At 41.5% G+C, this 15,273-nt stretch overlaps 1 protein-coding gene across 1 annotated transcript in view; it reads left to right on the forward strand.

Moving 5' to 3' along the window:
- The window catches only part of CEP83 (centrosomal protein 83), a 42,672-nt gene extending 27,679 nt beyond the window's left edge, over positions 1 to 14,993 (forward strand). The window contains exons 8-16 of the mRNA XM_056574323.1: positions 1,428 to 1,542; positions 2,098 to 2,242; positions 2,319 to 2,468; positions 3,168 to 3,243; positions 3,944 to 4,101; positions 6,436 to 6,565; positions 8,404 to 8,507; positions 12,561 to 12,744; positions 14,637 to 14,993. Coding sequence (XP_056430298.1) covers positions 1,428 to 1,542; positions 2,098 to 2,242; positions 2,319 to 2,468; positions 3,168 to 3,243; positions 3,944 to 4,101; positions 6,436 to 6,565; positions 8,404 to 8,507; positions 12,561 to 12,744; positions 14,637 to 14,807 — 1,233 coding nt within the window. The 3' untranslated portion in view covers positions 14,808 to 14,993. The remainder of the gene's footprint in view (positions 1 to 1,427; positions 1,543 to 2,097; positions 2,243 to 2,318; positions 2,469 to 3,167; positions 3,244 to 3,943; positions 4,102 to 6,435; positions 6,566 to 8,403; positions 8,508 to 12,560; positions 12,745 to 14,636) is intronic.
- Positions 14,994 to 15,273: the final 280 nt, after the last annotated feature.

Consider the following 15,273-nt stretch of genomic DNA (forward strand, 5'->3'; position numbering starts at 1 on the left):
CAGAAGTTTCTGGTCTTCACCTTGACTTGCTCGCCTTCGGCTCTCCCTGGCATTTCTCGCCATGTTTTCTGGATTTTGCTGGTCCGCTGTATGGGGTTCTCTTGTCACTCCCTTTTTTCTGTTTTGTTTCAAACCGGGCTCTCCCTCTGTCTGGTTCCGTGCGTCTCACAGTTGGTTTCCTACTTCCTTCCAGGTTGGTTCGGCCCATTGGGTCTCTGCATTGTCCCTTCTTGTCTCTCGTTGTGGCCTGTTGGTTTAGAGTCTCTTCTACGGATGGTCCCTTCCTTGGCGTCATAGTCCATCTCCATGGACATTGGGTACATCCAGATTCTCAGTTCCAGGCTTCGGTTACCTTAGTCCAGGGTTTCGTCTGTGTGTCTTACGGCCAGATGGGGTTCGGTCTCCAGACTGACTCCCTTCCTCTTGTGTTGTTCTTCCCACCCCAGGGACTGCTTTGGTACATCCCATGGTCTCTGTGTCCCCCCAATGAAGAGCGAGAAAAGGAGATTCTTTTTGTACTCACCGTAAAATCTCTTTCACGTAGCCTTCATTGGGGGACATAGCACCCACCCATTTCTCCATTCTTGTCCGGATAGCCTTTTCCGGTTCTTGGGTGTTTCTCCGGGATTCCTTTCTAGGGTCCTTCGGTCTTGTCTCTTGGTTGGCTTCTCCTACTGCTTTGTTACAAAACTGATTACCTCACTTCCAGTGGGCGGGTATATCCTGCCAGGGAGGAGCTGACTTTTTTTTCCTAGTGGCAAGAGCATATACCCATGGTCTCTGTGTCCCCCAATGAAGGCTACGAGAAAGAGATTTTACGGTGAGTACAAAAAAAAATAATCATTTTTGCCGTATGCACAGTGCAGCAGAATCCCATTGAAATTAGTGTGACCCTGCTGCTGCAGAATTTCCATGCGGAATTCTTCTGCTTAATTCCACCCGGAAATTCTGCCATATGAATGTAGCTGAAGACACAAAATGTTCACACGTCAGAATGTCCTCACTGAGAATCTCAGTGCGGACATTCCGCAAACTGCGGGGACTGGCATATGCCGGCGCTAGGACCGCACAGGAATACTCCGTCTCATAGACCACTAGGCATTCCATGCGGACTCCACAAAATGTTTTTTGTTCGTTTTTTGTGCCGATGTGGAAATTGGAATATCCATGCCGGAATCATCTGGCACGGAAATTCCGACGCACAGCAGAATCCTGTTGAATTCAATGGAACACTGCTGCAGCGGAATCTGACAGGGAACTTCTGACATGTGAATATGGCCTTAGAGAATGCAGTTCTCTAAGTGATTGAAGCTACTTGTGATAAGTTAAATCTTGGTAATTTTGTAATTTTTTTTTTTTCTAGTGATTTTACCAAAGCTGCAATACCATGCTAACTCAGTTTTTAATGTATTTGTTGTTTTTTTTAGATTGATGAGCTCAAACATTTTCAGAAAATTGAAATTGACAATATAAAATTGGAAGCTGCCAGGATAAAGAATGATTCTGAAAAAGACAAAGACAAGCTTCAAAATCAGCTTGATGGTAATAAAGCTCTTATTCTGTTTATTTCATCCATTGCTATTCTATTTCTTATTCTGAATTGCTCATTTATTGTATTAATATTGTTTCCAACTTTATTCTACTAGTGGCCTGATAACATGTAGGATATTTAAAAAGTAGATTCAAATCCTGTGACAGATGTTTAATACTTCTTTGCATATTGGCCTTGTGTGTAAAACAAAGGTTTCTAAATAGATACATAGATGGATATTTACACAAATTCTAAGAAATCCTTATCGCATTGAATAGTTGGGTGGCAGCAGATCCAGGGCCTGGATCAGGACCCAAAAAAAAAATGTTTTCTTTTGTTTGTGGTATGATGGAATAAACCTACATTTTGATCTTCTCACCAATTTGGTTTGCCATTGTGTCTTTTTGGATAGATGCATATGAAGATATTGTAAATATTTTGTGTTGTGAAGCCATATAAGAGAAGTTGATTTTCCACCCTTTTTAGTTTTTATTATAAGTTTATATGCCGCCCTTGTAGTTGTATGTTGTTTTCAAACAATGGTAATTTAACTTTTGTTTCCTTAGCACTAGAGACTGAAAATGAAATCCTTAAAGCATCAGGGCAACAACAAAAAGAGTTACTTGCTGAAAAGGAAAGGGAAATTATCCGAAAAGTGCAGGCAGCTAAAGAAGCAGGATTTCAACAGATTGCCACAATTCAAGATGAAAGGTGGACTATAAAACTTTTCTATATTGAATGGTATTCGTTCTATGACCTTTTTGATTCATGTGGATTTTCCTATTAGGCTTGAACTGGAAAACAGAATAGCCGAGCTAGAAAAGTATAAAGAGGAGCAAGAACAGCGTAAACATTCTGAAATCAGTCAGCTGGAAGAAAAACTGCGTATTGCACAGTTGGCAGAGGAATCTGCTAGAAGAGAACTTCTCAGCTTAAGGTTAAGAAACTTTAATGTGATGCACTACTTTGGGAAACTTTTCATTGTCATTGTTAGTGCTGCTAAAAGAGATACCTAATGGATAGAATATTCCACATATGAATATTACTATATGTGACCTATTAACTTTTGGCCAGAATCACTCATGCATTTTTCCCCCCCTTCCTAAAGCATGCTAGGGCTTTCTAACAAGGATGGTACATTCTACCAACTATTCGCTTATGTGGGTCCATACTGCAGTTCTTTGTAAAGTGGGTGCATAGAAGCTTCTCTAGGGTATATTCACGCACAGCAGACTTGCTTTAAATTTTCTGCAAATGATCCATTCAACTGAATGAGATATAAATCCAACCCCATGTATAGAATAGATTTAGTCAGTCACACATCTTTCTGCAGTGAATGTGCTGCTTGTATACAGAACCTTACAGGTTTGTCCAAGCACATCTTTTGGCAGTGATATAAGCCATTACCTTTTACCTTTATACTCTTCCATCAACACATGCTCTTGGGAGGGAAAATAAACAGAGTTAATGCAAAAGAAAGCTTGGGCAAAACTACTTTAGTAAAGTAATCTTAAGCAAACAGGAGCTCCTTCTGGTTTCTTCTGACATTCTGCTCTTACAGTCAGGCTGTGTTTGGTTCATATTAATTTGAATAGCTGAGCTGTCATAGTATTTTCTTTTACACTCCCGGGATTAGGTCAAAACTCCAACAGCAAGTGGCCTATGCGGAGCAAATTAAGAAGGAGAAACTTGAAGAATTAGACTTAAAACGGGTAACTATTATGCATACAGTTTGTCCCGGTGTTTGTCCCAAAGTTTTTTGGTTTATTTAACCACCCCTAGACTAAATCTCCAGGTGGTCCACAGTTAACTCTGCAAGGACATTCCGAAAGGCATTGGCAGAGTCTACAGTGGCCGAGACAAGGCAAAGACTAGCTTAGCAGGAAGTATAAGCCATCTCATGTAATCGCCAGTGAGGTGCAGATTTTGGTGGGTCTTAGCAGACCTTTTATGATGTTATGGGGCACATAATATGTAAAATAAAAAATGAAGTGAACCCACAACATTTTTTTTTCTCATAAACTTATTAGAGAAATCTAAAACAGACATTTCTTCACTGATTTGAAAAAACTAATGAGCTCTGTATTGTTCAAAGCCCCATAGACAAAGAATAAAGCATGGTCTGTGCATGCGTGGGGTGCGCTCATTTAATTCCTGTAGACCTTTGACCTCTGTTCTACAGATTGGTGGGGGTCCTAGCGGTTGGACCCCTACTGATAAAGTTAATGTTCCCTATCCTTTGTATAGGGGTTGTCTTTTTGTGTTGGGAATACCCCAGCAAGTATTCTTTAGTATAGGGAGTTAATTATATGCTATGGGGGAGATTTTTCTAAACTTGTGCAGAGGAACAGTGGAGCAGTTGCCCATAGCAACCAATCAGATCGCTTTTTTCATTTTTGCTTTTACCTGCAGGAAATTAGTGATTTAAAATCTCAGGTACTGTCATTGTCGGAGTCAGAAAACAGTTTATTACATGCAAATGAAAAACTTCGGGACATGGTGCAGCGACTTAAACAAGAAAATCGTTGTGCTAGAAGTCAGGCAGAAAAAGCCCAACACGACGCAGAGCGGTAAGGCTTCTTGAGTTCTTTTCTTTTTAGTGCCCCTATTGTATGTCTCTTTCTATCAGTAATAAACTTAAGACTATCCCTCCAAAGGATAGGGGATAAGATGTCAGATCGCCGCGGTCCCGCTGCTGGCGACCCCCGGGATCTCCTCTGCGGCACTGCGCTATCATTACTGCACAGATTGAGTTCGCTCTGTGCGTAATGACGGGCAATACAGGGGAAGGAGCAGCGTGACGTCATGGCTCCGCCCCTCGTGACATCACGGCCCGTCCCTTTAATGCAAGTCTATGGCAGGGGGCGTGACGACCGACACGTCCCCTCCCATAGACTTGTATTGAAAGGGGCGGACCGTGACGCCACGAGGGGCGGAGCCGGGACGTAACGATGCTCCTACCCCTGTATTGCCTGTCATTACGTGCAGAGCGAACTCGCTCTGTGCAGTAATGATAGCGCAGTGCCGCAGCGGGGATCCCGGGGCTCCCCAGCAGCGGGACCGCGGCGATCTGACATCTTATCCCCTATCCTCTGGATAGGGGATAAGATGTCTAGGGGCGGAGTACCCCTTTAACCTCTAGAGAACAGAGGGCTTCAATGTACACCCTAGCGCACCGGGGCTTACATTTACGTCCTGCAGTGCGTACAATTTAAGAAGACTGCGAGTCATGCTGATGCCTGTCATTTGCCCTTTAGATGCTGTGTGATCAATACAGCTTTAGGGTATGTTCACATCTGTGTATTTTCTGTTGGAGATCTGCTCCAGATTTGCTTCAGCAGATTTAACTGCCCATTGAAGTCAACGGGTAGCAAATCTGCAGCAAAAATACGCACATTTGAACGCACCCTTAAAGTAGTTGTGAGGCATAGTGACACTCATTGGACCACTATAGCAATGAACAGTAATGGCAATCGAGTTACTGCCATTGATAGTCCCCCTAATTTTAAATAATTTTATTTAAAATATTTATTTTTTTATTAAATTAAATTGCTCCCTCTTTTTCCATTTTACAAAAATATAAATATGATTTGTATTTGCCATGTGCGGAAACGCCCTAACTTTTCAAATTTCAATTATAAAATTCTCATACGTTGAATTACGTAAATGTAAAAAGTCCAAAGCTGCAGATCCCGGGGGAAAAAAAAAAGGAATTAAAAAGTCACATGAATGCAAAAGTAATACCAATTAAACCAATAATAGAAAAACATGGATTGACCCACAGAATAAAAATAACATGTCAGTTTTACCATAAAGTGCTCTGTGTAAAAATAAAGCCACGCATGATTGCGGTTTTCTTTTCATTTCCCCCACCACAAATCTATTTTTTTATTTATTTATTTATTTTTTTAATGCCGCACATTTTATGTTTAAAATAAGGATAAGTACAATTGGTTGTGCAAAAAAAACCAAGCCCTAACATGGGTCTGTGGATGGAAAAGATTTAGGCTGTTTCCGCACAGGTTTTTTTTCTGACAATTTTTGAAAATCTGCCAAAGCCAGAAGGCTGTTGAAAAGGAACCTGAAATATAAAGGAAGGACTTATACTTCCTACTGCATCCACTTCTGACTTGGGCTCGAAAACTGCAGTGGCCGATTTCCAAGAAATGCCGGAAGAATCCTGTGTGGAAACCTAGCCTTATGGCTCTTAAAAGATAAGGAAGAAAAAAAACAAGAAAGAAGACTGCCTGCATCCTCAAGTCTAAATTGGACTGTGTCCTTAAGGGGTAAAGTATTTTTTCTATTGTCTGAGACTGCTGCAACTGTATAAAAAAAGTGTTTTTTGTTTGTTTTAGAATTTTTCGCTAATCTGTTAATAAGTACATGTAGTATGTGCAGTGTAAGTACATATAATATTTTGTAAATGAGTTTCAAAAATACACTTTCGATTGCCCTATCAAGGAATTCAATGGAGTCAGTAGACAAGGCTCCTGGGTATAGGTTGCCCATCTATTTGCAACCTATACCTAAAATGATCATCTTTTACTCTGGAGGTGATTTTTCACCCAAGATGTCCATTGAAAGTAGACCACACATAGTAACCTAGTTTGTAAGGTTAAAAAAAAAAGACAAGAGTCCATAGAGTTTAACCTAGTAAAGCTAAATGCTCATGTTTCCAGTAGCTGGACACTCTAGGGACAGCTTATTGTTGGTGCAGAGCTTTCTGATAAAAAAGAAGCTTTCCCGAATATACTAACCCTTTAAAGAATGGTAAGCGGGTAAGAGTTTGGCTCCATCGGTACCCTGGGTTGGTTTTGTGGATATTTGTGTTATATGTATTATTAAAAGGACTGTATGTGGGGAAATTTGCACATATCTGTGTTTTTCCGGTATCTTCTATGCAGAGAATTAGAAGGCCATCAAGTAGAATGGCTACAAGATAAACACATACTACAGGAGGAGCTGTCTCAGCTGAAAGAAAAATATAAGCAGCTTAAAGAGAAAATGCATAGAGCAGCTGAGGCCCAAAAGAAGGTAATTACACTTTCTTCTGTATTTTAATTCCTTTATTGTAATAAGAATAATTCCTATATATTATAATATAATAATGTATATGTACAGCTGTTGTCATTACTCAAATTGTTCCCAGTCCACATCGGGGCTTACAGTCTACTTTCACTTCTCAGTATCTTGTTGTAGAGCAGATGTTGTCTATGATGGTGTTTGAACCCAGAACCCCAGTGCTGCAAAAGTTTGGGTTAGCATTGTCAAAAACCCTTTACATGTAGAATTGTGGTTAAAAAGTCTTTGGAGACTGGAAGGGAATTTGAATTCCTGCATGTGCTGTTGGCAGAACACAGCTTTAATGCAAAGGGTCATTACAGGTTTAAAAAAAAAATACATTAAATAAAATAAATCCCATATTGCTGGGACCCCCAAAAAAGCGATACTTGCTGGTCTTGATGGAGCTCCTGTTTTTCTCCTTCCCTTCCCCTACTTCATCTGTCTTTTTCCTGCTACCTAGACGAGAGATCGGAACAGGACCTAACGCTCACTGACCGTGATAGGACACTTGGACAATAACTCATTAAAAAGTCTTATGTATTTATTGAAATCTTATTTTGTAGCTTTGCGGTAAGGTTGTGTTCTTGCTTCAGATACATTCTTCTTTCCCTATTTTAGTAGATCAGGCTTGCAGGGAGGTCCCAGTGTCCCTTTACGTTTTTTGACCCCCAATCCGTTTTACTGGTTGATGTTACTACAAATAAACTCTCCTATAATATTTGTGACCAAAGATAATTCAGAAATAAAGTTGGACATTTTTTTTTTTTTTTTATGATGACCGGTTAGGTACTTTTTGCCTGATAAGGTATGTTCTATTGAGGTAGATTTGTTTTCCATACTTTTGAATGAAGTTATTTCTGATGCATATGCATAGATTTTACAAAGCTCGTTCTGATATATAGGATAAATGCACACATTTCTACAAGCAATCTACCATGTAATTTACCCTGTATGGCAGCGAGTAGTGTGCAAAGGAACTTCATTGCTGTCAAACAAAGAAAAGCCTTCATGCAATAGTTAAACAGAGACCACTGTTAAGTAAAAGCTTCTTATATATATATATATATATATATATATATATATATATATATATATTAGCTTAATACCTGGCGTTGCCCGTTTTTTTCCTTCCTAATCCTTGTTGGGGAGGAAAATAAACAAAGGAGGAAGCTTTTGACTTTATATCCCGTCATCATATATTGTTGTCATATCCCAACCCCGCATCCCGTCCTCCTATCCCGTCCTCCTATCCCGTCCTCCTATCCCGACCTCCCATCCCGTCCTCATATCCTGACCCATAATATGTGTACCAGGTATTGAAATATCTCCATCCGTACGGAAGTTATGTGGGAATATACATTTCCCATTGATTTGCATAGGAATTTAAACAAAAATCCCGACACTCACAAATTGGGGTAGTTAAGGGTTAAATTAGCTATCCTATATTTTATGTTGACATATAAGTAACATGTGACCAAGTATTATCGAAATATCTCCAGCCGTTTGGAAGTTATGCAGTAACATATATTTCCTATTGACTTGTATGGGACTTTAAACATAAACCCCACCCCTGGCAAATGGGGGTGAGTAAGGGTTAAATCACCTATCCTATGTTTGTTGTTGACATATGAGTAACATGTGTGCCAAGTTTCATGTTAATATCTTTAGCCATTTGGACGTGATGCTGGAACATACACATATACATACACACACACGTACGTTGAGTTTTATATATATATAAATTTTTACAGTCTGGATCATTCCAGACTTTGTTGGGTATAATTTTGACACTTTTATTACTTTTCCAGAGAAAGAATATACATGAAAACAGATGCAGAAAACTAGAAGAAAAAATAGAACTCTTGGAGGCAAAGAAAGAGGAGCTTGAGACCGAAAAATCTATATTAAATAGGTGAGTTTAGTTTTTTCTAGATCACCAAATATGTCGTCTGGTGCTGGGATAGTCATGTGATCGATAGATCAACCATTGTACCATTTGTGTACAGAACAAAAATTCATGGATGATATGTGCACAAAAAGTGAATACTCGCCAATGATTCGATTTCAAGGATATCTCTACAACAGCACCCCTTAAAGATTGCCTCTACCTGATTGGGACAGGATAATCACGAAGAGGTTAAAGGGGGTAATCCAGGAATCGAAAAACAGACCTATTTTCTTTCAAAGACCTCTCCCTTTGTGTCTCCCGGTTGAGTGTGGTTCTGCTGCTCCGTTCCATTGAAGTGGGTGGAGCCAAGTTGTAATACCACACCCAAATAACAATCACCAGGTTCATGGTTATTGATTTTAGGATCTTTCCACAGGCCATAGGCGTTCAATAGGATTTAGATCTGGACTCATTGCTGGCCACTTCAGAACTCTCCAGCATTTTGTTGCCATCCATTTCTGGGTGCTTTTTGGCATATGTTTAGTGTCATTGTCCTACTGGAAAACCCAAGATCTTGGACGCAAACCCAGCTTTCTGACACTGGGCTGTACAGTGCGACCCACAATCTGTTGGTAATCCTCAGATTTCATGATGCCTTGCACACATTCAAGGCACCCAATGCCAGAGGCAGCAAGACAACCCCAAAACATCATTGATATTCATATTTCACTGTAAATGAGCATCACGTGCTTTAAACAATCTTATTTTTCCATAATTTTGAGAGGGTGCCAATAATTTTGTCCAGACCATTTTTGGAGTTTGGTGTGACATTAAGTACAGTTAGCTTTTTTCCCCTCCTTTTTTGATTTAGTTCCAATACACACAAAGGGAATAAACGTGTATAGCAAAACATGTGTTACTGCAAAAATTTCAGGGGTGCCAACATTTACGGCCATAACTGTATAAGCACCCTAGTACGGCACACCAGCGCTTTGTGCATTCAGCCTATAGTCTGGCTACTAACTGAATTTAGACCTTCAGTGCCTGTTGTTCCCCTCTATAAATGCTACCAAAAAAATAATAATCACCAAATGATTGGTCTGGGATGTCTGGGTGCTGTCGTGGAGAATTATCAGTTAGTATCGGAGAGAGTCCTGGGATTGAGGGAATAAAATCTGTTCACCTTGTGGTCTTTTCTTGAGGCAAGTAAGTCTATCTGGAATAGGCCCCATTTCTCTACAATCATCCTCAAGGCCCAGTGAGCCAGAATATATCTCTAATCTCTCGTTTACAGACATGTTGTATCGACAACTGTGGCATGATCCTACGTTGCCACACTTCTATGACCAACTGGACCCGCACTTTTGGAGGTCCTATGGTGTGATCTTCATTAGTGATGTATATGATGGTAGTGCCTTTAGGGACTTCCAGTACTTCATTGATGTTAAGTCTGTCCCCAGGCGATCATTTTACCGATACCTCCAGCTCAGACACGCCTTCCAAGTACAATTCCCTAGGTCTAGTGCTCCATTCTCCCATTTCCCGGTTATTGGGGTTTTCACCACTCAGGGGCCTCGGGGCCTTATATCGGCTCTATATACTGCCCTTTTGAATGCTAAGTTGGGGGGGGGGGGGGCCGTTATCGGTTGAGGCGTGCTGGAGGAGCTGTGTAGCTGACATGACCGATGAGGAGTGGGATGATGCCCTCTCCTCACATCTCTATGTCTCACCTTCTATTAACAACCGACTGATTCAGCTGTACATGTTCCACCAGTCGTCCCTTACCCCGATACGCTTGGCTAAAATGGGTAGGTGTCCTGACTCCTCTTGCCACCGTTGTGGGCACCCTGACTCTGACTTTATGCACATGATGTGGTCCTGCCATTATATAGCATCGTTCTGGTCCGAGGTGATACAGTTTCTCAATACCTTAACTCGGCGACCGGTGCCGCTCCTCCCGAGGTACTGCCTTCTGGATTTTTTTGATGAGGAACTGTGGTCACCAGCTGAGATTATCTTCCTCAGGGAAGTTCTTTTCCTTGCACGCAAGGCCATAGCATTGCGTTGGATGGACTTTAGGACTCCCACAGTTGCTGGTTGGAAAACCCTTGTGAACACCTCAGTGAACTATGAGTATCTGGTTTATAAGCATCGTAAGAACCCTGCCAAATTCTATAAAATATGGGCAACCTGGTGTGCCTCCCCCCATGCCCAATACACGGTCTCCAGGTTCTTGGCTGCAAGAGACCTCCTTCTATCACAGTCTTCTCCCCCGGCTACTTGATTCCTCTTTTCTCGTCTGACCTATGCTGATACTCTGCCCCCCTTCTTCGTCTCCCTCTCTCCTTTCCCTTCTTTCTTTTCCTTTTCCCTTATTTTCTCTTGTTCTTCTTTTTCTTCTCTCCCATCTACCTCTTCCCCCTGACCTGGACGGATTTGTGTGGTGTTTTGTGTTTGTAGTGTCTTGTCTTTGTGTTTGTCTGTTTCCCTTTCCGTAGTTCTTGCGTTCCCACCATATGGTGGTTGGTTTCAATGTTTTCTGTGTTTTAGTTTGGTTCATTGCTGATGTATCTGCTCGTGTCATGCTGATGATTGATCCTCCTTTTTCCGGCATGGTGTCGGATGATATCTGAATGTCTCACCACCAGCTTTTGATATTCTCCTTCTGTATTTATTGTGTTGAGCACTTACATTGCAATAAAAACAGCACTATCCTTATATTTGTTTTGCTCTGATTTCATGTGCGGGATAGTTCACAGTAAGTGTGGCTGCATGAGGCCGGAACAATACTCATAGCTCTTGTATTTTGTGGAATATTCTCAACAGTATTGTGAAAGTTTAAGGCTGTGGTCTGATAACATTTTGTGATGTCTGATGTACATGCTAAGCATATTAAAGCGTAACTGTCATGGAAATTATACCCCCCAGACTAATAACATGATAGTATAGATGATGGCACTTGTAATGCAGCTATACTTTTGGCTGCTGTTTATCACTCTTTATCAGCCAGAAAATTGCTTTATCGTGCGGTCAGCAACAGACGGATAGGCGTGGCTGGGGATCGTAATGCCCCGCCTCCGCCACGCCTATCCCCTGTAAGTGAGCGCTGGACCACTGTGTGATTGACACACAGGTCCCCACCCCCCGATGTCCATGATGTGCGGGCCGGCGTGACTCCACTGAGCCTATACATATAATGTGCACCTTTATGTTATATGATATACAGTGCCCGTACTCCTCTTCTTTCTTCTCCTGGTGCCGGAGACGCGCTGCTTCTGCTTTCACTAGAGGCAGAGAGCTCGCTCCCGTTGTCTGCCACCAGCTCAGTGCACCTGCGCAGTGCTAGAGGCAGGGAGCGAGTTCTCTGCCTCTAGTGAAAGCAGAAGCAGCGCGTCTCCGGCACCATGAGAAGAGGAGTACGGGCACTGTATATCATAAAGGTGCACATTATATGTATAGGCTCAGTGGAGTCACACCGACCCGCACATCGGGGGTGGGGATCTGTGTGTCAATCACACAGTGGTCCAGCGCTCACTTACAGGGGATAGGCGTGGTGGAGGCGGGGCATTACGATCCCCAGCCACGCCTATCCGTCTGTTGCTGACCGCACGATAAAGCAATTTTCTGGCTGATAAAGAGTGATAATCAGCAGCCAAAAGTACAGCCGCATTACACGTATCATCATCTATACTATCATGTTCTTAGTCTGGGGGGTATAATTTCCATGACAGTTGCGCTTTAAGAGGACTTCATTACCTGAAGGTTATCAAGTGTCCTTTAGGCATCCATTTGGCTGGTATTTATCATAATTTTGCTTAAAATAAGAACTACACTTTCATCTACAGGGTCTATTCACAAGTACAGTATTCTGTGCAGGATTTGAAGCGGTGTTCAGTCATTTAGTTTACAGTTTGGAATATGCAGCAGAAAATCCTGCGCATCAAATCTGCGCAGAATACTGTATGTGTGAATAGACCCTTAATAGTGCAATGTAAAAGCTGCTTTTCTGTCCATGTATACTGTACCCATACCATGATGCATGCATTTTTTTTTTTTTTAAATCTCCTGCTGTTTTAGACAGAACATTCCCCAAGAAGAATATGTACGTCTTCAGAAAAGAATGAAGGATCTTCAGCGCAGACATAATGAGTTCCGTACTTTAATACTTGGTCCAAATATTGGAGTCTCTGGGTTCTTGAATCCAGGCAGCTACCTGTCATCCACAGTTGTTCCAGAGGCCTTTTCTTTTCAGAATGCTCAGGTAAGCAGTGATCTTTAAGAGTATAGTGATGGTATTGACTCTGCAGCCCTATATGTTTTATTCTTCAGAAACCTCAGATAACTTTTAAGTATATATGTTTAAGATTTATAAGTGCATACATACATTTACATTGGCATTTAAGCAAACAGCATATTTATGAAGCCCTTGCAGCATGATGTTAAATATAGCATGAAACCTTTTATTCTGTGGGTTTGTTTAACCCCTTAAGGACGCAGCCCTTTTTCACCTTAAGGACTGAGCCCTTTTTCGCAATTCTGACCACCGGCGCTTTACGAATTAATAACTCGAAAACGCTTTTACCAAATATTCTGATTCTGAGATTGTTTTTTCGTGACATATTCTACTTTATTTTGGTTGTAAATTTTCTGCGTTACTTGCATCCTTTTTTGGTGAAAAATCCCAAAATTTCATGAAAATTTTAAAAATTTAGCATTTTTCTAACTTTGAAGCTCTCTACTTGTAAGGAAAATGGATATTCCCAATAAATTTAATTTTTATTCACCAATACAATATGTCCACTTTATGTTGGCATCATAAAATGGACATATTTTTGCTTTTTGAAAAAATTAGAGGGCTTCAAAGTAGAGCAGCAATTTTCAAAAATGTCATGAAAACTGCTAAATCTGAAGGGACAGATGTTACAGAACTACAACTCCCAGCATGCCTGGGCAGTCTAGGCATGCTGAGAGTTGTAGTTTGGCAACATCTGGAGCGCTACCGTTTGGGCATCCCCCCCCTCCCCCCCACTGTCGTTTCCCTACCTGAGCCATGATCTTTGCAGTCTCCAGTGACGATCAGCGGTCCCCATGCATCTTCTCCTCCAGGTACAGGCCTCCATCTTCTCCCCACGATATCCAGGGATGGGCAGAACGGGGGGTTGCCATGGCAACCCGCTGTCCTGCGCTGCCATTGGTCAGAATCTGTTCTGACCAATGGCAGGGGCTAGGAGGAGATCGCAGCACTGCGACCTCACTCCTAGCCCTCAGGATGATCGGGGCTGTCACTGACAGCTCCGATCATCCCTATTTTTCGGGTGATCGGGTGAGCAGAAACCCGATCAGCCCGGAATAGCAGAAAATCGCATGTCTGAATTGACATGCGATTTTCTGTGATCACCGACATGGGGCGATGTGCCGGGATGCCTGCTGAATGATTTCAGCAGGCATCCCGGTCCCCAACCGGCTAGCGGCGTGGACCGGAATTACCACTGGCGTATGCACACGCCCCACGTCCTTAAGGACTCGGGATGCAGGGCGTATGCATACGCCCGGCGTCCTGAAGAGGTTAAATGCAGCAGTACCAAATATGTATAGGGTTGTTTTTACATTTTTGTATTTTTGCACAATAAAAGCATGCTAACAAACAAAAATTTTACCAAACTTCTGATATGTCAGTTTTTCATATTGAAAGGGGTCAGGGTGCTGTGATTGCCATAAAAAATGACAAATTTACCCCAAAATGGTACAAAAGCAAACCACATGCACTCCTACAATTCCATTGACAAAAAAAATAAAAACTTTTCCTATGTTCACACTGCATACATCGGCCGATTGCTACTGAAAATGCAAAGAAAAATTGCTATACATTGGGCAGAGTCTGTTGCACTTTCCTAAACAGAACACAAAGGCATGGCGTTGCCTGGTTGGAAAACACAGATCTAGATAGACCAAAAAAGTGAAGTGTAAAAATACTGCTCTTCTACAGGATGTGACTATGCAATCTTCCTATACTGAGAATATCAAAGCTTTAATATTCTCAGTATATGACCGTGTTATTGCCAGGTAAACTGACAGGTCATACAATTGGTAAAGCCTAACAGACTGCCTGAACGCATACATGCATAAATATACAGGGATCTTTTTCGTTTGCAGGAAGAACAGCATCAAAAAGAACTTTCCATGTTAAGAAAAAGACTTGAGGAACTGGAAACCACTCAGGAAAGACAACTAGAAGAACTTGGTTCTCCTGCCGAGCGTAGCAAGGCTGAAAACTTCAGCTCCCGGTATCTGCAAGGGAATGAGGAGGCAGAAGAGACAAGTTGAAACAGCAGAACTTTATTTTTTTTTTTTTTTTTTTTTTTAGACATTTGTACATTGAATGTATTTATTTTTGCTGACACTGGTGTGTATACCTCATAAAATGCTGAACATTGGGTAACTCATATAGATTGCATTTCTTAAGAAACTGTGATAACATTAAAGAGGCTTTCCACTTTCATAAAAAGCTGTTTGGTTCAGTTTGCCCCTGTTTCTCTGATCAAGGGTACTTGCAAAGATGTTTATTTTCACTTCAGACAATCCATTTTTTGGTAGGGTTACCCTAAAATTAGCTGTTACTCGAAGTACAAGTTACTTGCTTTAATCTGAGGTGAACCTGGCAGTGCCCAATTTAACTGCAGCACCACCAACACATGGAAACTGTACAGTAGCAGCTTAAATCCTAGATGCTGACCGATCTGGCTTATTAGTGGAGGTTGTGACTTTGAGACATTATATTATGTCAGAATGT

The sequence above is a fragment of the Hyla sarda genome, chromosome 4, assembly GCF_029499605.1.
Source record: "Hyla sarda isolate aHylSar1 chromosome 4, aHylSar1.hap1, whole genome shotgun sequence".
Lineage (NCBI taxonomy): Eukaryota > Metazoa > Chordata > Amphibia > Anura > Hylidae > Hyla > Hyla sarda.